This window comes from Stigmatopora argus, chromosome 2 (assembly GCF_051989625.1).
Source record: "Stigmatopora argus isolate UIUO_Sarg chromosome 2, RoL_Sarg_1.0, whole genome shotgun sequence".
In the NCBI taxonomy this organism is placed as follows: Eukaryota; Metazoa; Chordata; class Actinopteri; order Syngnathiformes; family Syngnathidae; genus Stigmatopora; species Stigmatopora argus.
This window is the reverse complement of record NC_135388.1, coordinates 20709382-20735123: the sequence shown is the minus strand read 5'-3', so window position 1 is coordinate 20735123 and position 25742 is coordinate 20709382. Positions and strand designations below refer to the sequence as shown.

Sequence of the window (25742 nt, the reverse complement as noted above, 5' to 3'; positions counted from 1 at the left end):
CAGCACGTGGTCAAAGAAACGTGTTTCAACGTGAGACGTCGTTGTCTGGGTAGGTGACACTGACACATTCGGAACATTTGCAACATGCACACGAGTGATTACAAAGAACCAACATTCATTCATTTTCAAAACACCGCTAATCCTAACGAAGATCTCGTGAGTGTTTGAGCCTATCCCAGGCAACATCGGTCAGTAGGCGGGGACACCCTAAAATCTCATCTGGTCTCGTTTTCTGAACCGCTTTATCCTCATTAGGGTCGCGGGGGGTGCTGGAGCCTATCCGACCTGACGAGAGGGGGACACCCTTAATCGGTGGGCAGCCAATCACAGGGCACAAGGATACGGACAACCATGCACACTCATACCCATACCTAGGGACAATTTAGAGTGTCCAATCAGCCTATCATGCACATTTTTGGAATGTGGGAGGAAACCGGAGTACCCGGAGGAAACCCACGCAGGCCCGGGGAGAACATGCAAACTCCACACAGGTGGACCGACCTGGATTTGAACCCAGGACCCCAGAGCTGTGAGGCTGACGCGCTAACCACTCACCCACCGGGCCACCCATCCATAAATTTAGGGCCTAAATAAATTCCCAGTCAATCGCAGAAAGAATCCACCCAGCCTGCTCAATTAGCTTTGCCTGGTGGACTAAATAGATTCTGTCATTTTACGTACTGCTTATTCTCATAATGGCTGTGGGGGTGCTGGAGCTTATCCCAGCCAACTGTGGGCAATAGGCAGGGGACGCCCTGAATTGGTTGCCAGCTAATCAGGCATACTGAGATGAACAACCATTTATGCCCACATCGATAACTTGAGCAAATTTAGACTATTTAATCAGCTGCATGTTTTTGGAAGGTGGGAGGAAAGCAGAGAACCCAGAGAAAACCCGCGCAGGCAAAGGGAGAACATGCAAACTGCCCACGGGAAGGTCATAACCCACCAGGGATTGGGCCATCGATCTCAGAACTGTGAGGCAGACGTACTATCCGCTTCGTAAACCTCACAAACCTTGCCCCTTTCACAAACAGTCAGAATAATAGATGTCGCCTACAAGTAGATCAAAACAACAAGAAAAACATTAAATACTTATTCATCTAAAATGAGTCATGGCACAAACGATGATATGGAAATAGTGTGCACTTGTACTTGTATGTTCACTTATAATGTAAGAATGTGTACTTAATTTCCCCCAAATATAGTTACAGTAATACCTCGACATACGAGCAATTTGAGATACGAGTAAAATTTCGAGAAAATATTTATCTTGAGATACCAGACAAATTTTGATATACGAGCATGCAGCGGACGCGAGAGGCTGCTCATAAGAACATCATGGGCACTGTCTTTCTCCCCACAACTCCCTCGTGTAATGTCTCTACGAGCACTGGGCACTCGTTGCATTTTTTCAGTTTTTGGTGTTTTTTCAGAGGGTTGGAACAAATTAATTAGTTTTTAGTTCATTTTTATGGGAAATGTTCATTTGAGATACGAGTAAATCGACATACGAGCTCAGTCCCGGAACGCATTAAACTCGCATCTCGAAGTACCTCTGTACTTGTAATACAAGTGTGTGCACTTGTATGTATTACATGTACTGTAATCCCTTGAATCAATTTTCGCGGCTTCACTACATCACAGATTTTTTGGGGGGTGGAAAATATATATATATTTTTAAGTTCATAAAAATGTGAAAATCCACGCTTAAACTCGCAAGCTGAAGCCACTCCCCTGTCTTCCGCTTGCTACTTGGACTCAGCACTGACGAAAAAAAAGGTAGTTATAATAGGGGTGATCCTACTTCGTGGTTTTTCGTTTATCGCGGCCATGTCTGGTCTATATTAACCGTGATATTCGAGGGATTACTGCACCTGTACTTGTGTGTACTGCAAGTGTGTACTTGCATGCACTTGTACTTCAAATACTATGTCTACTTATACTACAAGTGTGTGAACTTGCACTACAGGTATACAGACCAGCATTGCAAAACTACCCATGCAATTTTTCCAGAAATGGCATTTTCTTGTTTCTGCTTAAATTGCAGCATTGGTGTGATAACAGCTTGATTCTGCAAATCATTTATCTGGCAGGAAAGGAATGTTGCTCACTTCAATATTTTGGCCTTGGTTGCAGGACCATTTTTCGCCACCAATCTTACATGTTGTTTCTTTAATCCTTTTACAACCTTTTGTTTTTGTTTTTAAATGCTCAATTGTAAATCATCAGATTAGACAGAACTCTCATATTTTCATTCATCCAGACAAGCAAAGTCTATTTGGTGGAATGGATCTAAAGGGCTACTCACCTTTGGTGGTGGGGAAGATGCTGAACAACAGACTCTTAAAAGCATCGCGAGCAATATGCTAGAGCAAAAGTACAAGAGAGTGATCGTGATGGCAGGGGCCGGTATCAGCACCCCCAGTGGAATCCCCGATTTCAGGTAAGATTGTGTTCCTTTTGTTTATTTTCCACAGGTTTTCACATTTCACATTTCTTGGAATTTTGACAAATGGCCTTTTCCTTTGCAGGTCCCCCGGAAGTGGTCTCTATGACAACCTACAGCAGTATAACCTACCATATGCTGAAGCAATTTTTGAAATTTCCTTTTTTCATCACAACCCTAAACCATTCTTTGCCCTGGCCAAAGAGTTGTATCCTGGAAACTATCAGCCTAACCTTACTCACTATTTTGTGCGGCTGCTGCACGAGAAAAGGCTGCTTCTCAGAATGTACACACAGAATATCGATGGCCTTGAAAGATGTATGAATTCATATATTTATCTTGACTTATTCCTTAAGTACAGAAGTGATTGTATGACAACATTCTTGTTCAGTGGCTGGGATTCCTCCTGAGATGCTTGTGGAGGCCCATGGTACATTTGCGACAGCAACATGCACTGTTTGCCGAAGGAAATACACGGGAGAAGACCTGCGTGTGAGTTATGAAGCCAAGTCTTTGGTTCAATCACTAGCAATTGAGTATATTTTTTTAAATGCCCAAGCTATAAAAAATCCTAATCCAAATGATCTTGGTTTTTTTTAGCCAGAGTTGATGAGTGGTATTATTCCCAAATGCCCAACCTGTACAGGCGTAGTAAAGCCGGACATAATATTTTTTGGAGAGGAGCTTCCACCTCACTTCTTCAAGTATCTCACAGACTTTCCATTTGGAGATCTACTGATCATCATGGGAACGTCACTGGAGGTGAACTTGTCTTCCAACTTCAAAATTATTAAGTTTTTATATTGCTGTTATTTGTAAACTCTTTGAATTACATTTTTATTTTGTGTGAGTACTAAATATAAATGAACAAACAAAATATTGTAATGTAATGTAGTGGTACTTTCGACCACTGTTTAGGAATCTGTTGTCGTCCAAGTGTAATCAGTAGCTGATGTATGGTTGACATTTTGATCAAGCCAAAATCAATTTAAGTGTTTACTCCTTTCTTGTGATTAACATTTAATACAGATGTTAATGGTAAACTAACTTGGTTTTACACCGCGTCACAGTGAAACGTCTCACCTTCGCTCTTGCAATGTTAAGTGATATTTTAATACCCTAATTTGAAAAAAAGAGAATTTTTCTGTAATGTTTTTATGAAAGCTAAATTGTCTTGCGCAGAGTTCACCACTACTTTAGATGCAAAGGGCAACATTTTGGAAACAGCTTTCAGTATGAGCAACTCTCTGAAATCTGTAAAATTGAGCAATTGAGTAGAAATATAATCATATCCATCTTTGTGTTTGATTTTACCATGCACTTTCGCTTAATGACGTGACAAGACTTGACGAGACTGTTGTTCTTTATCCTCCCTGAAGGTAGAGCCCTTTGCTAGTTTGGCTGGAGCTGTGCGTGGCTCTGTTCCTCGACTGCTCATCAATAGGGACTTAGTAGGTCCATTTGGATTGCAAAATAACCGACCATGTGATGTTGTGCTACTGGGTGATGTAGTGAGCGGCGTCCAAACTTTGGTCGATGCCCTTGGTTGGACTCAGGAGTTGGAGGCTCTGATCGCAACAGCTGCTCAGAGGGTGAGTTTCCATCTGTCTAGCAACAGTTAATGAGCAGCAAGGGATAAGGGAAATAAAGTGGAAGCTTTAAAAGAAACACTATACATAAAATATAAAAATATAGTATAAAAAAAAAACTAAATACACTTATATATAAACATGTATTTTTTTCACAGAGTGCAACACAAAGAAATGAAGAATGAAATTAGTGTTCAAAGGATCAACACTTCAAAAGAATTCATGGATCACTTGAATTGATTTCAGGTACACTACCACACTACAGGCCGCCTCGTGGTGTAGAGGTTCACTCGCCTGACTTCGGTGCAGCCAGGCGTGGGCTTGATTCCCACAGGTGGCGATATGATTGTGAGCGCGGGTGGTTGTTTGTCTCTCTGTGTGCTCTACGACTGACTGGCGACCAATCAAGGGTGTAGCCTGCCTTTCGCCTGAAGTCAGCTGGGTTAGGCTCCAAGCAACTCCCGCAACCCTTACCAGTATGTGCGGTATTGAAGATGTGTGTGTATATATAATCTAAATCTAATCTAAACTCATATAAATGCATATTTGTGTGTCTGTGTGTATCTTTTCGATCCCTATGGACTGAAACGGCTGAACCGCTTTTCATTAAAATTCACAGTTATTCTGTAGGCGTCTGGGAGTGTCATAGGCTAGGTTTTGTGTCAAAGCATCCCCGATAAGTATCGAAAATCGATAACTTAAAAAAAATTGGGTTTTCAAAAAAATTGTCTGATTCACACCAAATTTGACACACATCATAAGTGTTAATCCGGAGTTTCAAGAACATGGGTCTCTTAACAGCAAAGAAAATCGATAAAATAAAAAAACCAAAACCCATTTCAACTACGACTGAACTGTGTGTGTGTGTGTGTGTGTGTGTGTGTGTGTGTGTGTGTCTGTTCGTTCCCTGTGGACTCTAAAATGGATAAGCCAATTTATCTGAAAATTTACACAGTTATGCTTTGAACGTCCGTGGATGTCATAGAATGGGTTTTGTATCGAAATTTCTTCGACAACTATCGAATATCGATAATTGGAAAAATCGGGTTTCCAAAAAAGTGGTCCAATTCACACCAAATTCGACACATGTTCGCAATCTGCCGTGAGGGGTGTTAATCCGGAGTTTAAACATAATTGGTCTCTTAACAGCAAAGAAAACCGATAAAATATTTTAAAAAAAAACAATACGCTCCGATTGTGACTAAAATCTGCTGAATTTGAACAAAAATTGGCAGGGTTTTGAATGTGGCCGTTCAGAACGTCCATGCCGAGTTTTACAGTTTTATTATTATTATTTTTGACAGAGCCACAATTCAACAATCAATAAAACTTCAAACCGGTATTTCCCAAAACGCTGTTTTCAGAAAAAATGTTAGCGTGCAGTGAAGCGGAAGGACCAATTGGGGCAAAATTTAGCAGTATTTTTTTACCTCACGCTCAAACTATTCATTGGCATACCATGCATACAAAGAAAAAAACACAAGCAACAACAACCTCGGTTGGATCTCGACTTCTTCGAAAACCCACATCCCTGATTCACCCTAACCGATATCCTCCAGCCTTACATCACGGGGTGCGCAAAAGTACTAATGTTAGTGTGCAGTGAAAAAGAAGTCCGCTTCCCATTAAAACATACGGCCTACGCACGGTGAAACCGCAACTGGCCACGTTATGCGCACATTGGGAAATTTGAACAGTATTGATTGGCGTGTTACTTACCTACTTTGACCCCACACACACGCGAACAGCTTGTATACCGTATTTTTCGGATTATAAATCGCAGTTCTTTTCATAGTTTGGCCAGGGGTGCGATATATACTCTGGTGCGACTTATGTGTGAAATTATCTACTTCCCGAGTTGGGGGAGTTGTTTAAAAGTGACACCGAGGATGAAGATTTCATTGGATTTAGTGATTTGGAGTGAAACTGATAATTTGGTAAACTTGATAGCATGTTCTTTATGCTAGAGTTATCTGAATAACTCTTAATATGTTACGTCATTACTGACATTACCAGGCATGTCAGTCATGTAATGTTAGTATACCGTACACTTATTCAGCCTGTTGTTCTCTATTTTATTTTTATTTTAAATTGCCTTTCAAGATGACCTGTATGTTTTTGTTGTTGTATTTTATCAAATAAATTTCCCCCAAAAATGCAACTTATACTCCAATGCGACTTATGTTTTTTTCCTTCTTAATTATGCATTTTTTTTGGCTGGTGTGACTTATACTCGGGTGCGACTTATAGTCCAGAAAATATGGTATATGAAAATGAGGGCCTCGGAAAATAAACTTTTATCTTTTTACTTGCAGCAACACCTTTTTGTAGATTTTTTAAAATCAATATGCTGGGGAAGACAAACAAATTAACACGTGGTAGCAACTCACAAGTTATAATATGAGTTTTATAGTATAATTGTACCCATTGCACAGCAGACAAATTTCTTGTATGTTGGGACACTCGTATGTCAAGGTAATACTGTATTTGATTTTGAAGTCTGTTATTTTTAGAGAGCATTGCTTCGTTTATTAAAGTTTTTGTTTGTGCACTCTACTCCTTGTTGGTTTTAATTCTTGACTATTATATCTGGTCAGTTTAAAAAAACGTTTTTGTAATTGTAAGCGATCACAGTAACTAAAAAAATTTGAATCCTCTGCTCAACAAGGCATTTAGAATGCCATATATGCCTGTCTTGAGGAAGGATGAGCGAAAGAACGCAGAAGAAAATATCAGGAATATTTATTAAGAAAGTTGTAAATTTAATCACATTCAAATGTGACTTCTAGCAAAATTTGTGATGCACTTGATCACTAAATCAAACAAGGCTTGAACTTAACGGTCTGAATAATTTGCATCTCAGCTCTAGATATCAACATGACAGCCTATACATATAAATGACAAAAAATAAAATTTCAGTGGAAGTTTGTGTTACGGATGATAGAAATTTGAGAAACACACCCTAATTACTACGTTTTCTATTTCAATGATTGCCTAGCAGTTACCAAAAGGGTCGACCAGGTAAATGTTGACATCTGGATTTCTACTGTGTTTTATGACTCAATGAGGAAGCAACATTAGGGAGGTTTACATATATCATGAGTAATGTGTGCCTTAAATCTTGCAAAATAATTCTTAAAATAATCAATGTTGAGAAACAGTTCTGACTTCAGATAAGAAATAAAGGCCCATCCAGTGTGAAGTTTGTGTTCCAGTGGCTTGAGTAGAAAGTACATTCAGTGGGGAATAGAAGCCCTTGTTGAGACAAATTCATGGGCTTTGGAGGATACCTTCAGAAACGTTGGTGGCTAGTTAACATTTAGAATTTAAAAAAAAACAGGGCGGCCTGGTGGAGCAAGTGGTTAGCGCATCGGTCTCACAGCTCTGGCGTCCTGGGTTCAAATCCAGCTCATGTCCATCTGTGTGGAGTTTGCATGTTCTCCCTGGGCCTGCGTGGGTTTCCTCCGGGTACTCCAGTTTCCTCCCACATTCCAAAGGCATGCACGGTAGGCTGATTGGACACTCTAAATTGTCCCTAGGTATGGGTGTGTGTGCGTGGTTGTCCGTCTCCTTGTGCCCTGCGATCGGCTGGCCACCGAATTAGGGTGCCACCCGCCTCTGGCTGGGATAGGCTTCAGCACCAGAAAATGAGATGAGATGTGAGAAAAAAAACAGCAGCGCTAAGATGGACCAGAGGGTAAGATTAGGTTTATTGTTGTGATTTGCATGGTGAATCTTGAATCAGGGACAATCCTCCAAAATGTTAGAAGCGCAGCATGATTTTAGTGTTGCTGGCTGACTGGGGACTCTGGAGGAAAATAAGCCCAATGCTGGTATTCTATTTTGGTGATTTTCCAAATGTTACTTATTGGTGGCCAATTTCGCAATCTGAATTGTTGCTTGTTACCACACTTCCCATCCCACTCTTGAATTTGACAGACCATGGAATTTTAACAATTTTAATAATAAAGTTCATAGGTAGCATGTGTGTATCAATGTGTATGTATTTTTTTTGTTCGTTATTTGTTCTCTTTTATCTGTGTCCTCAGTTATTACTCCTAGTCTGCAGCTTTCTCATAATGAATTCAACAACATGAACCCACATTGGGAGCACATCACACTTCCACGCAGCTCATTAAAACTGTTCAATCTATAAAGACACTCAGATTTCCTTTCTCGATCCCTAAGGAAGTGAACATTCATTCATTCTCCGAACTGCTTACCCTCACAGGGGCCGTAGGGGGTGCTGAAGTTTATCCCAGCCTTACCAGGTAACCGCAGGGCACAAGGAGACGGACAACCATTCACCTCATACTCATACCTAGGGGAAATTTAGACTGCTCTACCAGCGCCCCCTGTATGTTTTTGTGGCGTGGGAGGAAACTGAAGTACCTAGAGAAAACTCACGCAAGATTGGGGAGAACATACAAACAAAAAGTGGAGGGTCTGAACCTGGGATCGAAAATTAAGTTGCCTTAAATGTGTGTGTTGGGTGGGTTAGTAGTATAGGTTTAAATAGAAATCTCCCTGGGGTTGTCTGTATCATCACGCCTTCAATTTCAAAGCACTGCTAATTACAGCAACAGAGGCAGCATTCATAGGAACATTCTTTCATGACATCAACGTAACGCCATAATCTTGACATTTAAAAGAAGACAAATGGATCTTTAAAGAGGTATTTAAGCAAGTGAGGACATTTTGGTCTTTATTATCTTTCCTGGCAGACTTCCCTTTTCGTACTTCGCAGAAGATGAAATGGTCCTTAAGAAAAGCTTTCATACAGATTTCCTCTGATATGTAACTGTCTAGAACAAATTGTTTTTCAGTTATTCTCACACAAAAAACTAACAATTGACACTGCTGAGTTACCACAGATTAATAGATTACTCTATGTAGGTAGTTGGTGACCACTTTAGGGTTATCCCCTCAAGTTGCCACTACACTATTGAAATGTACCGTATTTATTCGAGTACAACGCGCACCCAGAATTTGCGACTAAAAATTATGACCTCATGTATAACGCGCACCCGAACTTTGCTTGTTTTTTGGTGCAAAATTTTGCTGTTATATTCGAACAAATACGGTAACAGCCAACTGCAACTAACATCAACAATTGAGTGAATGTTATAATATTACGACATTGAATCCATCGTAAATTGACTCAACTGGTTGTGTTGGGAGATGATTCTTCTCTTACCCGAGCAGTCTTCATCCTTTTATGGAACAAGGCCAGGTAATGTTAGCTAGGACAGTACTAGCCGTGCTATCATAGATTCAATGCCCTGAGAATGTCTGGATGAATGACAATATCCACAGTCCATGTTACAATGCAAACCATCGTAGTATTAATCAGACTAAGCGTGTGGAGCAGCAGTTACGAAATAATTTCTTGAAAAATTTCTTGAACTCTGTGTTGAAGATAGTGTAGATTATGGGATTGAGTGCACTGTTGACATAACCCAGCCATGTCACCGTGCTCGTTAATCCAGAAGGGATCTCACATGTAAAGCACACAGCTTGAGTGGTATGGACCACAAAAAATGGAGTCCAGCAGAAGAGGAAGCAGCCTGCACGAGTAGATGAAAGTAGCATTATTAATTAGCATTTGACATAGCTTCTTGTTTGTTTATCAATTGTTTATGAAGGAAAGTCTGAATAGTAGTTTTATCTCATTAAGCCTATGGCCTATTGAATTGAAGGCCTTTGTTGTCACTATACGTATACTATACTATATGTAAAATGACATTTAAAGCTTCACCATTAAGTGCACAAATAACAAACAAATGAATAATAAAAATAAACCAAAGTCAATGCATTTCGATTGAAAAGTTCCAGTTACTCGGCGGCCCAGTATCCACCTGTGTGGAGTTTGCATGTTATCCCCAGGCTTGTGTGGGTTTCCTCCGGGAACTCCGTTTTCCTCCCAAATTCCAAAAACATGCATGGTAGGCTGATTGGACACTCTAAATTGCCCCTAGTTATGAATGTGATAGTGAATGGTTTCCGTCTTCTTGTGCCCTGCGATCGGTTGGCTCTGGCCCGGAGACAGCTGGGACAGGCTCCAGCACCCCCGCGACCCTAATGAGGAAAAGGCGGTCCAGAAAATGAGATGAGCTAAGAAGTTCCCGTTACCACATTTCCAGTTACTGTGATGTGCCAACGCGAGGCTCTTATCGGTGCATTCGGCACTCCACTCTCTTGCCAGCGGATTCTACATTTTAGCTCACAGTTTAGCGAATAGCCATTTGGACCCATTATATCTGGCTCGCAAGCCATGGGTTCCCGACCCCTGCTAATATCGACATTATTATATACCATTAGAGTGCCCAAAATGCTTTACACCTTTACTGGCTCAAATTCTTCCATTCACAGAACACTAGACCAGGGGTGGCCAAGTGCGGTCCTCGAGAGCCCATATCCAGTCTGTTTTCCATATCTCCCTCCTCTACCACACCTGAATCAAATGATCAACTCATCAGCAAACTGTCCAAAAGCTTGATCCCCATCCAGATTATTTGATTCAGGTGTGTTGGTGGAGGGGGATATGGAAAACAGATCAGATAGGGGTTCTCGAGGACCAGACTTGGCCACCCCTGTACTCGATGGTACTGCTATTGTGTGTGGATTTATTGTTCTGTAAATGTTCTATTCTCTTCAAAGCCTAAGGGAGAACAGCCTAAGAGAGAACATTTTGGGATAATTTTAAATTGGTTGGGAAAGGGGATCCATTTTTTGAAAAAAATCTTGAAAGTACAAAATAGCCCGTTTGCAAGAAAATTACTAAGTGATAAGAACAAGATAGAATGCTCACAGTCATCCAGCCAATCAAAAATGATGCGTCGCCTCACGGCCCCCTTCAGAACGATTTTGGAACAATTACGTCATTACTTCTCTGTGTTTATCGCATGAACGGGACAAGTTTTGACCTGTGTTGTCTGTCGTTTTATTGCTCGTTACCTGTTATTTTTTTACTCTAGACTATTATTTTGTTTACATTGTAAACATTGGGTCAGTCGTTAGAGCTTCACATTATCAAAGTTAGTATAGTGGTAAGAACAAAATGATCGTGCAGCATTTGGTTAAGAAGTCAATCCCCAAAACACTCAAAACTACACATTATTATTATTATTATTAATATTTGCTTTAATGGTCAAAACAGAGTACATCGACTGCGATTGGTTGGCCACCGATTCGGGGTGTTTTCCACCTGATGCCTGTAGTTAGCTAGGATAGGCTGTAGCACCCCCCACGACTCTTGTGAGGGTCAGCGGTTTAGAAAATGAATGAACATACATGCAAGATTTAGGTTGTGCTTAGTCTTTAAACTGGAGGAAGTATAATTTTATGATCAAGTGTGGCCAAATGATTCAATAAATATACTCCCTAAATTGCAACACAATGAATAATTACAGTGAATTTCAGTAATCAGCCACCCGAATTGTACAATGCATAAACTGTAACATCAGGTAGCAGGGGTGAATGACTTTTAGAACAGAATATGGAATTTATCAATTTTCTTTTCTACTTTTCCTCGTTTCTGTAACTGCAGTCTATTCAAGATTTTGGATTGTTTCACATGAGTACCCTAGACTGGCCAATCGCAGGGCAAATAAACAAACAACCATTTACACTCATATGATTCCAGATTAAAAATTCTAAATCTAATTGGAGAGAATTAATCTGATCAACACAGAGAAAATTCAGACCAACAAAGTGCTAACTCATTTTGACCTATATCTGGTTTAATCCGTATAATGTTAACAACATGGTTAATCTTGGGGAAATATTTCTGAAGAGTTAATGAACCGTTCACAACTTCAAGTGAAAACACAGTTCTTTTGTTGTTGTTGTTGATAAGCACTGATTTACACGTGACCCGTATTTTACTGGCTGTGAAGTGTGCATCTGATAATAAAGACGATCATTAAATTTATTTTCATGCATAAAAGACTCCTGATTTTAAACTGCACTAGTGCATTAGTGCACTGCATGTCATTTGTTCTTTGTCTTTTAACATTGTAATTATTCTTTTATTTATGAATTGTTTTATTTATGGATTTGATGAACCAAGATTGAATGTCTTGGTCACTTTATTGGAGCCAAACAATAAAGGTTAACAACAACAAAATAGGCTTGTGTCATTCAGCACAATCTGTATATACATACCTACAGTGCTGTGAAAAAGTATTTGTCCCCTTCCTGATTTTTTTTTTTTCATACTTATCACACGCGCAGCTTTCAGACCATCAAATGAATTTTCGTGTGACACAGAGACAACCCAAGGAAAGAGAAAATGCAGTTTATAAATGTTGATTTTATTTACAATGGCAGAAAAAAAATACCAACTTGTCTGGCCCTCTGGGAAAAAGTAATTACCCCCTTTGTTAAATCACAAAATAACTGACTAATCACAATTGTAGGAAAGCTGAGTTCAATTTCACAGGCCACACCTGATTACAACCACGTGTTGAATCAGGAAAACACTTAAATAGAACGTGTCAAACAAAGTGAAGTAGGCTACAAGATCATAGCAATATGCCACGATCCAAAGAAATTCAAGAAGAAATTTGAAAGAAAGTGATGGACGTCTATCAGTCTGGAAAAGTTTACAAAGCCATTTCCAAGGCCTTGGGGCTTCAGCGAACCACTGTCAGAGCCATTATCCACAAATTGAGAGAACTGGGAAAAGTGGCAAACCTTCCCGCAGTGGTTTACCAGCTAAAATTATTCCAAGAGTCCGACAACGACTCATCCAGGAGGTCACAAAAGAACCTTTAAAAACATCGAAAGAACTACAATCCTCGCTGGCCTCAGTTAAGGTCAGTGTTCATGACTCTACTCTAAGAAAAACATTGGCAAAAGCTGGCATTCATGGCAGACTTTCAAGTCAAAAACCAATGCTGTCCAAAAAGAATATAAAGGCTCGTCTTACGTTTACCAAAAAAACACCTTGATCATCCTCCATACTTTTGGAAGAACATTCTGTGGACTGATGAGTCAAAAGCTGAACTTATTGGAAGGTGTGCGGGCCGTTTGATTTGGCGAAAAAATGGCACAACAGTTCATCAAAAGACCACAATACCAACAGTGAAGCATGGTATTCAATATTGTAAATTGAAATAATTCTGCACAAAGGAGTGGACCAAAATTCCTCCAAAGCGTTGTGAAAGACTCATCACAAATTATCGTAAATGCTTGATTTTGCCAGACAAGTTTGTAATGTTTTCTGCCTTGGTAAATAAAATCATCATTTAGAAACTGCATTTTTTATTTCCATGGGTTGTCTCTTTGTCATACTAAAATTGGTTTGATGATCTGAAACCTTTGTGTGTGATAAATATGCAAAAAACACAGAAATCAGGAAGGGGGCAAATACTTTTTCACAGCACTGTAGTACCTAAGGCAAACTGGATTATGTTGAAGATAATGTGATTCCTTAAATTATAAGGCACACTTTCAATTTTTGGCGAATAATATTTTTTTTCATATCACCTTAGTCTGAAAATATGTAATTTTTGGGGGAGGAAATTATAATAATTTGTTTTCAGTGTTGTTTTATTTCTTGTTCGTATTTCTCTTGACTGCACTGCTTCCAATATGTAGTGTGGATGTTGGATATTAGTTATCTAGTTTGGATTCCTGTCATCTCATAGGCTAAATGCTTGAAAAAAAAATCAATTATTCTCAGAACACTTAACCAGGTCATGAATTAACCGACTATGTAAAGGGAAAATAGCTACTTGGAAGGTGTATACAGAAAACTTTGATCAAGTGATTTGTGCAAAGAATTGAGGGTATGTCTTTCGAGTGACAATGGCAACCATTCAAAGTTGGTAAATTCATGAATTGCATGTTTTGTTGATGAATACACAATACAGTGAGCCTGACTTAATTAGCTGGAATTAGATTGTTTAATTAATTGGGTGGACGAGTGGCTAACGCGCCAGCCTCACAGTTTTGGGATCGAGGTTTCGATCCCGGGTCTGTACCTTCCTGTGTGGAGTTTACATGTTCTTCCTAGGCTGAGTGAGTTTTCTCCGGGTACTCCGGTTTCCTCCCACTTCCCCCCAAAAATGCAGGGTAGGCTGGTTGAACACTAAATTGTCCATAGGTTTGAGTGTGACTATAAATGGCTGTCCGTCTTCATGTGCCCCCCGATTGCCTGGCCACCAATTCATGGTGCCCCACACCTGGTCCCCATAGTTGGCTTGGACAGGCTACAGCACCCCCTGCGCGGATGAGCGCTACAGAAAATGAATGGGTACATAATTAGAAGGAAGTTAAATTTACTTTGTTAAATCTTGTCACTGCCCGAATGAATTTCTATTAAATATTCATGTACGTAGCCCTACGTCCTTACAATTAATTGAGCCAGTAGAGGTAACTTCTTAAATCAAGTCAAGTTAAATAATGGGTGGCCCAGCGGCTGAGTGGTTAGCGCGTCAGCCTCACAGTGGGGGTCCTGAGTTCAAATCCACGTCGGTCCACCTGTGTGGAGTTTACATGTTCTCCCTCAGGCCTGCATGGGTTTTCTCGGGGTACTCCGGTTTCCTCCCACATTGCAAAGACATGCATGGTAGGCTGATTGGAAACTATAAATTGCCCCTATGTATGAGTGTGAGCGTGAATGGTTGTTTGTCTCCTTGTGCCCTGCGGTTGGCTGGCCACCAATTCAGGCGTCATGCCCAGAAGCAGCTGGGATAGGCTCCAGCACCTTCCCCGACCCTAGTGAGGATAAAGCGGTTCATAAAAAGAAATGAAATGAAAAAAATGTTAAATAATAATGAATGGTCTCTGTATGTACTTCGTGTATTGCGTATATATGACTAAAATTCTCAGCGCAGAATTTTTGTTTTTGCTTACATTTTTCATGAGTTGTAATCCAAGACATAAAACGTACAGTATTACCTTGACATACAAGTGCCCGGACATACGAGGAATTTGAGATACCGAGCAAATATTTACCTTGAGTTACGGGAAATTTTGAGATACGAGCATACGAGAGACGAAAGAGGCCGCATCTCCCTCATGTAAAGATCTCTACGAGCAGTGAGCGGAGCAATGCATTTTTTTCCACGAGTGGTGTACACGTGACGGAGCTGGCTTGCCAATACGAGAGGAGTTTTTCAACAATATGCACCATCCTGAAACAGTAGGACACTATTAAGGATATCAAGCCTTCCAAAGACTAACCATAATTTTCAAGCTGCGCGCTGACATTCATAACAAGATGGAGAGCCTTCTTTTAATATGGATAAAAGATCAACAGTTAGCGGGAGATAACGTAACCTTTAGATAATATGCGAAAAAGCCAGCGGAATTTACATGAATTTAAAAGCAAAGTAAGCATCTGAAAAAGGGGAGCCTTCAACACCACCAGAACCCTTTATTTAAGTTAAATTTATGTTTACGTATGTTATGTTACGAGCGAGTTGTCGTCCAACAAGTGTCTCTGTCTCTCTCTAATGTGTCATTTTAGTAGTAAACATCATAACCACTAGTTATTTGTTACTTTGTTAGTAGATAGTGAAGTAGAACCAATAAAAATGTTTCCATTGTAATATCCTGTTTTTGGTGTTTTTTCAGAGGGTGGGAACGAATTAATTTGTATTTACTTCATTTCTATGGGAAACATTGATTTGACATACGAGTAAATGGACATGAGCTCGTCCCAGAACGCATTAAGCTCGTATCTCAAAATATTACTGTATTGGTGGTCATTTTCCCCCAAATACTCTTCAGAAATATGCCTACATCTGTTTTAGCATGCATTTTTCCCCTGTAGAAATCTTCCATACCACCTCACAGGTGTGGTATCTCAAGCTGATTAGCGAGCGTTATTGTTGCTGAGGTGTGCCTTAAAAAATAAAACATATTCTGAACTTTAAACACACATGAAGACAAAATACGTAAAAAGAGAAAAGCTCACCTACTACAACAGGCAGAACCCTCATAGCTTTCCTCTCCCTGCTGTTGATCTTGGCTCCTTTTTTGCTGTGCTGATCATGGCTGAAGGTTATTGTGGGAATAAAGTTGGCATTGTACTGACGGGGATAAGGACTCTCTTGCTTCATGCAGTCGTCCATATCATTTAGCTGTGACTGATCCAAGTCCCTTTTGATGATTCTGGTTAGAGGCATGGGCAATGATCCCGGGATTGCACCCGCCAACGGAGGGAGGGCAGTTGCAATGGCCGCCTGCTGCAGCTTCCTGCAGGCGTCGATGCTACTGCGTAGTTTGGCCTTGCGCGCCAACTCCCAGCGTCGTAGGCCGCGGAAGATTCCAAAGTATAGCAGTACCATAATGGGACATGGGATAAAGAAGGAGCAGACAGAAGAATACACTACATAGTTATTGTCCTCCAGCTTGCACTTGCGTGAGTAACGGTCAGGTACATTATTGATTCCAAAGATAACAGGTGAGGCCACAGCTAATGCAAGCAGCCAAGTTCCTAACAGCAGGACGAGTTGACGATGGTCCACATGCTTGCGGTTATAATTTAGAGGAATGGCAACGGCAATGAACCTGCAAGGCAACGAATTGGAACTGTTAAAATCACATCTGGATGACTATCAGTGGTGTGTCTACCCCAGCTACCCAAGAAAGTCAGAAAGCAGCCTAGAACTGTGCTACGTGTGTGTGTGTGTGTGTGTGTGTGTGTGTGTGTGTGTGTGTGTGTGTTTATATGTCTCCTCGTTTAGCTTCAAACTGCACAAGGGACTAAAGATGGAACTAAGCCTTTGGCTATAATCTTACATATTTACATATATATGTTCATTAACATGAACATGTACATGTTCATTAAAATGTATACTGTCCCTTTATTAAATAAATCAATTTCAAACTCAAAATATTCTCTTGCGTTCATTGATTTTAATGATTAACTAGATACAGTACTGCACTAAATATAAGAAATGACTAATGTCGAGAAAATGTGTGCGTCATTGTTCTTCGCTTTAGAGGTATAAATTTATGCATGATTAATTTTTTATTATTAATCATTCAAACAGCATCTCCGTGACCCATGTGAGGAATAAGAGGAAGGAAGATGAATGATATAGTCAGCTGCTATAAAACTCAGATGACTGAATATTGCCAGTAATATGATCAGTAACTGACGGGTGACTTGCCAAATGTAGAATTACTGCAAAACCAAGCGTATGTATTATGAACGGATACTTGGTATTTCATCTAGTTTTTTTTACATCAATTTCTAAGAACAGTGGTACCTCTACTTACAACATTATTTTGTTCCAGAAGTGGTTGCGCAACTTGGATTTTTTGGAACTATACGCATATTTTACATTGAATTAACACAATGTGTTCCCGGATCTTTAATGCAACCCCCTAAACTCTTTAAAAAGTATACAACAAAAAAAGGCAAAATAATCAAAATGATTTATTAAGACATTAAAATACATGAAAGGCAGATAATTTCCAACGGGGTGGAATTGCAAGGGGCAGTTCAGTAAACATACTGTAACATCGACAAATATGTTACCAGCTTTGTCAGGTTTTTAATCATTTATATTTTAATTTGAATAACACAACACGGCGACTGTCCACCATAGCCAATGCGAACCAAACCAAAGAAACATAACCAAAATCATAAAGTCCATCTTTTCTGCAGATTTCTCTCTTTCTCATCACTCACACAGTGAAAACACCATGTAGTAACCCGATTCGTTACAGTACACGCACACATGCAAGTAAAAACGCAACTTAACAATTTAAAATTATGTAAAGCATACTCAGAAAACCTCAAGGAACAACTTTGAGAGGAACGAGGGTCGAGAGCACATGGATGGAGGTGACTCAGGAACTCACCGCTGGCCAGAGCTGATCAGCCATGTGCCTAGAGCAGTGTTTCTCGACCTATTTTGAGCTGCGGCACACTTTGCATTGAAAAAATCTTATGGCACATCACTAGCTGAAAATCTTCCAATTTAAAACTATGTCGCCTCTATTAACATTATAAAGTCGTTCTCATCAAAGTTTTATCAACAGGAATTAAATAATTCCCCCCCAAATTATTCAAAAATCTTTTTTTTTCGTCACCGATCTAACGTCATCAAAGTTGTCAAACAGCTTTCAGTTTGACTGATGTTAAAATAATTAATGCATTGTTTTTAACCTTATTTTAATTTTTGATTTTATCTCCCAAAAAGTAACGTGAAAAAAGAGACTTTACATCACCAAAAGTTGATGCCCCTGAAAACAAAAAATTTCCAGGTCATGTACCGTAAACACAGGAAAATGACTTAAATTACGTAATATTACAACTTTTTTTCCTCCAATTATTACTTCAACCACCAAACTAATTTCAGCAACACGCTTATTTATTTATATATTTATTAATGTATTTATTAACTTATTTATTAACTTATTTATTACCTATTTATTTATGTCTAAAATGTCTTTTCCTGTCTGTATTCTCACCCTCTTGCTACTGTGACAATAAAATTTCCAGAATACGGGATGAATAAAGTTATCTAATCTAATCTAACATTACGACAACAGCCGTTTTGTGCTCACACAGACATAACGTCGACAAAAGTTGAAGTCCGGAAAACCAAAGAGCTTCCGGTTTACTTTACATAAAAATAAGCAACAAAATGACTTTAATCTCATTATATTACGATTTGAATCTTGTTATAGTACAATCTATGATTCCATATTTTAATTTTAACCTCGTAATAGTTTGATTTTAATCTCTTAATATTTAGATTTCTCTTTTGGATTATTACGATGTATGACTTATTGTAATTTCCCGCGGCACCCCTGAGCATTGCTCACGGCACACTGGTTGGGAAACACTGGCCTAGAGAAGATTAAAAAGTGTAAGACAAGGGGCTTTTGGTCCGACGGTCGACTTGGAATTCTGCCAGTGGCCGCTACTCTATTTCTGGCCGACTCTGGCATCCAGGCGTCCGCCTAGACTCAAGCCCTAGAGCGTGCTTATTTTGGATTGGGTTGGCACCGTGCTCCACTCTCACATGATGGACGCTATCCTGTACAAACTGGCTTTCTTCTATAGCCCGTTAAACTTTAATCTGGCATCATGGAGACACCGCTTCCTGCTAGCGAATGTGTGGTCGATGAGGTGTTAGGAGATGGGAAAGCAACACAACCATGGAAAAAAATGGATCAGGTAGTGTATTTAAGTTTTGGGGGATGTTTGATTTCTTTTTCCATTTTTTAACTTGGGAAGTTTTTCGCGTGACCGGACGTTTCGTCGAAAGACGTTTGGTCCCCGGACATTTGGTCCCCGGACGTTTGGTCCTCGGACGTTTAGTCCCCGGACGTTTGGTCGACCGGACGTTTGGTAGAACGGACGTTTGGTAGAACGGACGTTTGGTAGAATGGACGTTTGGTAGAACGGGTTCGCATGCAATTGATAGGTTTTAACATTGGGTGAATAGGGATTTAATGACTATTATTTAACATTGAGTGAATAGGGTTAGGGTTAAACAAATGAAAGTCTCGTGACTCACTCGCGAACCCGGCGACCAAACGTCCGTTCTACCAAACGTCCGGTCGACCAAACGTCCGGTCGACCAAACGTCCGGTCGACCAAACGTCCGGTCGACCAAACGTCCGGTCGACTAAACATCCGGTCGACCAAACATCCGGGGACCAAACGTCCGGGGACCAAACGTCTTCTGACGAAATGTCCGAGTACCAGTTTTTCGTGTCTTGGAACAAAGTGTTTCACGGCAAAGCATTTGGTGACCTGAATATTTACTATCTACTAGAAGCATTCGTATATAGAGGTACCACTGTATTTGGAAGTTGCCCCTCTAGATACTTTTATAGAGCTTTTATCTTGGTGCGCAACAGGCGCTGTCAATATACCTAACAAAGTGGCTTGAAAATTCCATGTATGTCAGTGTGAAACATCCTTACCTGTCTACGCTGATGGCACAGAGGTTGAAGATGGATGCAGTGCACAGCATCACATCCATGGTCATCAGGCCATCACATAAAAACATATTCAACGACCAGACTCCGCCCTGAAACTACACACATACACATCAGCTGTTCTCTATTTGAAAAGCCAAATAGCTTTATTCCTCCTCACCCTTTCGTCACTCGTGAAGACAACATTCTCACCGACTTTCTCCAAAAATAATTACTCTTCCCATTGTTAAGGCAGCTGAATGGATGTTGACGGCCCACCAGTATGACTACAAAAGTCATTTGCCAGATATGCTGAAGGTGTGATCCACAATAACAAGATAAGAGATGCAGCCAATTAAAGATGAGGTCTCACTATTGGTCTCTGAGTCATACATACATTTATAAAATCTGCTGACAGGTGACTTTTAACACAACTATTTATAAGGCCCTTATTAATTTTTCGGATGTCATTGATGGCATTAGACATTCAGGTGCTACGAGCTTCTCCCAGTCGAACTGGATTGGACATCTAGCGATGTCAATAGTGCGGAAAAATGAGTATTCAGAGCCACTTCACGAGGATTAAATGAACTGAACCTCTAAGGTTGTCAACACTGGGAAATGAGATAAATACTATTTAAAAACAACTTTAAAATATTAATGGAGGACAATAACAGTGTGCATTAATGTTTTTATTATTAAATAATGTTATTTACTTATAATGAGGCGGTGGCGCAGCTGATTTGCGTGACTGTAACAATTGGTTTGTGAATATGTAGGTCACATGTGTCAAAGTGGCGGCCCGGGGCCAAATCTGGCCCGCCGCATCATTTTGTGTGGCCCGGGAAAGTAAATCATGAGTGGCGACTTTCTGTTTTGGGATCAAATTAAAATGAAGAGTATGGATGTAAATTAAATTTCCTGATTTTCCCCCTTTTAAATCAATAATTGTAATTTTTTTAATCAATTTGTTCTGTGTTTTTAGTTCAAAAATCATTTTGTAAAATCTAAAAATATATATAAAAAAGCTAAAATAACATTGTTTTAGATCTATAAAAAACTGAATATTCAGGTTTTTTAATCCAGTTCTTTTAATCCATTTATTAAAAAAAATATCTAAATATTATATCTAAAATGGTCCGGCCCATGTGAAATCAAGTTGACGTTAAAGCGGCCCGCGAACCAACCCGATTCTGACACCCCTGATGTAGGTGAATGGGTACTAATGTAAAGCGCTTTGGAAGTGGTAAAAACGCTATGTAAGAACTCATCATTTACTATTCTAATTTTGATATGCACTTTTTTAACTCATTGCCTGGCATTGGTGAAGCTAGACATCTGATTCATTTTGACTGGGAAGGGCAAACAGCCAGTCTTTCCAGTTTAAATTCGATCTATCACCGTCAATGGCATGCAATGAGCTATCCTGCTTTCTTGTGGTATCATAATTATGGTACTCTCTCCATCTGCATTTGTTCTTTATTAAGTCGTTTTTTCATATCCTCATTATTCTGTCCTTTAAATAATGTCACCATGTTGTTTGTTGCATTGTGGAATCCAGGAAATGCGCATATTAAAGGCATTGAGGTATTGGTCCTTGCTAAAATGGAAAACCAACGGACTTATCGTATTTATTCGCGTATAACGCGCACCCGTGTATAACGCACACCCATAATTTGTGACTAAAAATAGGTATACATTTTTTCCACTTTTTCTCAGCTCACACTAAGGATTGCACCAGTACTGGTAACTGGAAAATGCTGAACACATGTCGCCATGACAAAACATTTATTCACAACATGGTACGGAAACCTGGTAAAACAAACTACTTCCAATATGAACACAATTCTCAAATGGAATTTACAATTTTAAATACTTAAAGTCTAATTCTCATATCATCTCATCTAATCTTCTGAACAGCTTTGTCCTCAAAGTCTAATTCATCATCATAATATTTAAAAATTTTCAGTCTGATTCATCATCAGATTCCCCAAACAATTGATTCCATTCTTCTCGAGCGAGGATTGCGCTCCCTGGGCGAAGTTGTGTGAGCAGGTGCCCGGTTAACCTTTCCCTGGAGCAAATTTATTTTTGTATTTTTGCCCCTCTTAACCTATAAACTTGCCTAAGGGTATTTGGAGAGGGCTGGCTTTTGTAAAACAAGCTAGATTAAAGCCATCTGGCGGACAAAGACAGGTTTTACGTCTCCTATTATAACGGCTGTGGCGGGGACTTTTTCACCGGGATTCGTGTATAACGCGCACAACATTGGTACAACATTTTGCACGTTATACTACGGTTTGTGTGGAGTTTGCATGTTGTCCCGGGGCTTGCGTGGGTTTTCTCCTGGTACTCTGGTTTCCTCCCACATCCCCAAAAAACTGGTTGGCTGGATGAGCACTCTAAATTGCCCCTAAGTATTTATGTGTGTGTGAATGGTTGTCCGTTTCCTCCTGCGATTGGCTGGCCACCGATTCAGGGTGTCCCCGCCTGGTGCCCATATTTAGCTGGGACAGCCTCCAGCACCCCCAACCTTTGTGAGGATAAGCGGTTCAGAAAATGAATGAATATATCTCATCTCATTTTCTGAAACGCTTTATCTTCACTAGGGTTGTGGGGGGTGCTGGGTCCTATCTGAGCTGACTTCGGGCCAGAGACGGGGACACCCTGAATTGATGGCCAGCCAATCGCAGGGCACAAGGAGACAAACAACCATTCACACCCACACTCATACCTGCGTGCAATTTTTAGTGTCCAATCAGCCTACCATGCATGTCTTTGGAATGTGGGAGGAAACCGGAGTACCCGGAGAAAACCCACGCAGGCAAACATGCAAACTCCACACAGGTGGACTGACCTGGATTTGAATCAAGGACCCCCACTGCGAGTCCGACGCGCTAACCACTCACCCGCCGGGCCGCCCCAAATGAATATGAATGAATGTATATATAGACCTAAAATACTTGTTTATTTTTTAAATGGCCAAAAATAGTCACTTCAACCAAAAGGGTGTTACATACATGTCTTTTTGTGTTTTTATTACATTCATAAAAGAAAAGGAAAATTTCGAATAACTGGCCACTGTCCCTAAAATGGGCGGCCCGGTGGCGCGAGTGTTTAGCACGTCGACCTCACAGCTCTGGGGTCCTGGGTTCAAATCCAGGTCACATCCACCTATGTGGAGTTTGCATGTTCTCCCTGGGCCTGCGTAGGTTTCCTCCCACATTCCAAAAACATGCATGGTAGCAATGTTCCCTCTAAGCTGCGCGCGTGCGCAATTGCGCACTACTCTCGTCTTCTCTGCGCAGCAGCAATCATATGGCGCGCAGTAAATAACATCCCCCCAATTTTTTTTTTTACCCCTTTCCCCATGATGGCGCCGTTTAAGCGGCAGCCAGTGGCAGTAGCTCTGTCCACTCTTATGTTTTTCGTGTTTTACAGCATGTTTTACATGAAAAATTAGAGGGAACATTGACATGCACCTGCTTGTGGCAGGTGTGATACTGGTGTGCCCATAGCGAGCAATGATGATGTCGTGACCGGATGATTCGCCTAAAGACATTTAAAGACGTTTCGCCGACGGACGTTTGACAGACGGACAGGTCGCCGAATGAACGTTCGTTCAAACAGCGTTTAATGATTAAATACAAATACTAGTATTTGTTAGTTTAATGATTAAATACAAATACTAGTATTTGTTAGTTTAATGATTAAATACAAATACTAGTATTTGTATTTAATCATTAAACGCTGTTTTCAGCTGGATTTGACCGAATTTGAGAGCTTTTTGAGCCGTTTGGCGAATGGACGTATATGGACGTTTTTTTGCCTCCATCGCGACATTTTGCCGAGGAATTCACTTCCCTGGGCTCGGTTCTAATGTCCAAAGAGCTCCAGCATTTGTATTTAATCATTAAACGCTGTTTTCGGCTGGATTTGACCGAATTTGAGAGCATTTTGAGCTGTTTGCCGAATGGACGTATATAGACGTTTTTTTGCCTCCATCGCGACATTTTACCGAGGAATTCACTTCCCTGGGCTCGGTTCTAATGTCCAAAGAGCTCCAGTATTTGTATGTAATCATTAAATGCTGTTTTAAGATGGATTTGACCCGATTGCTGTCATTTTACGGCTCGGTTCTGCTATATCTGCCCGCCCAAGAGTGCTTATTCCCGGGCTGCCATGCCCGCCCAAGAGTGCTTATTCCCGGGCTGCCATTGATGGTAGACTAATACATTGAGAGTGATGAGTGGCAAAGGGAAATGAATCATTGATTTTTACTATAATTTGGACAACGCCGGCCGGCGGCGGGCCGGATTAAAAATCCTGACGGGCTGTATATGGCCCGCAGGCCGAGGTTGAAAAACTTGTACACACACGATCCGGGGGCGGGGCGAGCGCACGAATCCCGTTTCGGCGAAACCTCCGTTCGGCGGAACGTCCATTCGGCGACCTGCCTGTCTGTCAAACGTCCGTTGGCGAAATGTCTTTAGGCGAATCATCCGAGTACCGATGATGTCGCTCACACTGGTACTCAGTGCGCTCAGGGAGGTTGTCTTTCTTCCCAGACCAACGAAAAATTAGAGGGAACATTGCATGGTAGGCTGTTTGGACACTCTAAATTGCCCCTAGGTATGGGTGTGAGTGTGCATGGTTGTCCGTCTCCTCGTGCCCTGCGATCGGCTGGCCACCGATCCAGGGGTCCCCTGCCTCTGGCCTGGAATCGGCTGGGATAGGCTCCAGCACCCCCCGCGACCTTAATGAGGATAAAGCGGTTCAGAAAATGAGATGAGATGTCTCTAAAAGGGTTGATCCTATAATATCATGAATGTAAATTATGTAAATTAACATGAAGGTGTTGTATGTGTGTTATAACATCCAACTTGTTGAGGTGATCCAAGGTGCGTTTTTACCTCTGCGTAAACGAAGAGCGGCAGAACCAGAACAGCCAAGAGTAGGTCCGCAAAGGCCAAACTGACGATGAAATAGTTTGTTGTAGTTTTTAAAGCTTTCTCCGAATAAACACTTATACACACGAGCACGTTGCCGAAGATGACGACCAGGATCAGTAGGATCCCAAACACAAGCGCCGGGAAGTTGTAGTGGACCCCCGGCGGGACCGCCGCCGTCTGCGTAGCGTTGTTAAAATCCGAGCTGTTGTCCAACATGATGGTGATAGCATGAGAAGAACGAGCTTCTCCGGTGTGCTTTTCATTTAGGAGTCGTATGCTGTTAGTAGAAGAGACAATTCCGATCGCCGCATTTTGGGATCCGGGAAGACACTTGGGAGCGCAACTCGCGCCGCAAAAGTGGTGTGGCGAAGCAGAGGCTGGAGATAAAAATGCCGTGAATGAATACTGATGATACGGTTCGGGTTCTTCGCCAATGTCTCGTGACTGACGATTCTTTTCACCAACTCACTGCACACCCGCAGCGGGCGGGAGCGCGCTTATTTTGCTCAATCAATAATCTCATTTGTCATGAAGTCCAGTCATAATGTTGATATTCACGTGGTTTGTACAGAGTGGGGAAAATAATCACACAATTCAAAGCAATACGTAGGCGTGACCAGTACGTGTACGTTTCCTTCCATTGGAGATGAACAATATTGCAAAGATCACGTAAGCGCATAACATGTGGTAAAAGTAGCTCATATAGAAATAAAACTATATAATAAGTTAATAATTATTAACCCCATAATATCATCAAATGTGGACATCACATTTGGTAGGCTTGTGGTCAGGTCTCATCTCATTTTCTGAACCGCTTTATCCTCACTAGGGTCGCGGGGGTGCTGGAGCCAA

At 40.8% G+C, this 25742-nt stretch overlaps 2 protein-coding genes across 7 annotated transcripts; one reads left to right on the top strand and one right to left on the bottom strand.

Moving 5' to 3' along the window:
- Positions 1-1976: 1976 nt before the first annotated feature.
- Positions 1977-6205, top strand: sirt3 (sirtuin 3). Of its 4 annotated transcripts, XR_013305130.1 has the most exons (7): positions 1977-2446; positions 2535-2767; positions 2841-2941; positions 3050-3211; positions 3829-4041; positions 4197-4284; positions 4348-6205. XR_013305130.1 is itself a non-coding variant. In XM_077620737.1 (6 exons), the coding sequence occupies exons 1-6, from the start codon at positions 2367-2369 to the stop codon at positions 4221-4223; spliced, it is 816 nt and encodes a 271-aa protein (XP_077476863.1). In that variant the 5' UTR covers positions 1979-2366; the 3' UTR covers positions 4224-6205. The 4 variants fall into 4 exon arrangements, 3 of the variants coding, with proteins under 3 accessions (XP_077476863.1, XP_077476876.1, XP_077476882.1); XM_077620737.1 differs by having other exon boundaries at positions 1979-2446; positions 4197-6205; XM_077620750.1 differs by lacking the exon at positions 1977-2446 and having other exon boundaries at positions 2529-2657; positions 2806-2941; positions 4197-6205.
- drd4b (dopamine receptor D4b) lies at positions 3947-25390 on the bottom strand. 3 transcript variants are annotated; one of them, XM_077620712.1, is made up of 4 exons: positions 24852-25390; positions 19945-20057; positions 15968-16563; positions 3947-4057 (listed from the first exon to the last, which is right to left on the bottom strand). In XM_077620712.1, the coding sequence occupies exons 1-4, from the start codon at positions 25104-25106 to the stop codon at positions 4035-4037; spliced, it is 987 nt and encodes a 328-aa protein (XP_077476838.1). In that variant the 5' UTR covers positions 25107-25390; the 3' UTR covers positions 3947-4034. The 3 variants fall into 3 exon arrangements, with proteins under 3 accessions (XP_077476838.1, XP_077476823.1, XP_077476831.1); XM_077620697.1 differs by lacking the exon at positions 3947-4057 and adding an exon at positions 8378-9605; XM_077620705.1 differs by lacking the exon at positions 3947-4057 and adding an exon at positions 8378-9605 and having other exon boundaries at positions 19945-20051.
- Positions 25391-25742: the final 352 nt, after the last annotated feature.

Excerpts from the sequence above, each read along its gene's own strand:
- sirt3 (XM_077620737.1), top strand. The coding sequence starts at position 2,367 with ATGCTAGAGCAAAAGTACAAGAGAGTGATCGTGATGGCAGGGGCCGGT. Across the intron at positions 2,447-2,534 it reads AGTGGAATCCCCGATTTCAG|GTCCCCCGGAAGTGGTCTCT; the intron begins GTAAGATTGTGT and ends TTTCCTTTGCAG. Across the intron at positions 2,942-3,049 it reads ACACGGGAGAAGACCTGCGT|CCAGAGTTGATGAGTGGTAT; the intron begins GTGAGTTATGAA and ends GGTTTTTTTTAG.
- drd4b (XM_077620697.1), bottom strand. The coding sequence starts at position 25,106 with ATGTTGGACAACAGCTCGGATTTTAACAACGCTACGCAGACGGCGGCG. Across the intron at positions 20,058-24,851 it reads CGCTCTTCGTTTACGCAGAG|TTTCAGGGCGGAGTCTGGTC; the intron begins GTAAAAACGCAC and ends GTATGTGTGTAG. Across the intron at positions 16,564-19,944 it reads TGTGCCATCAGCGTAGACAG|GTTCATTGCCGTTGCCATTC; the intron begins GTAAGGATGTTT and ends GTTGCCTTGCAG.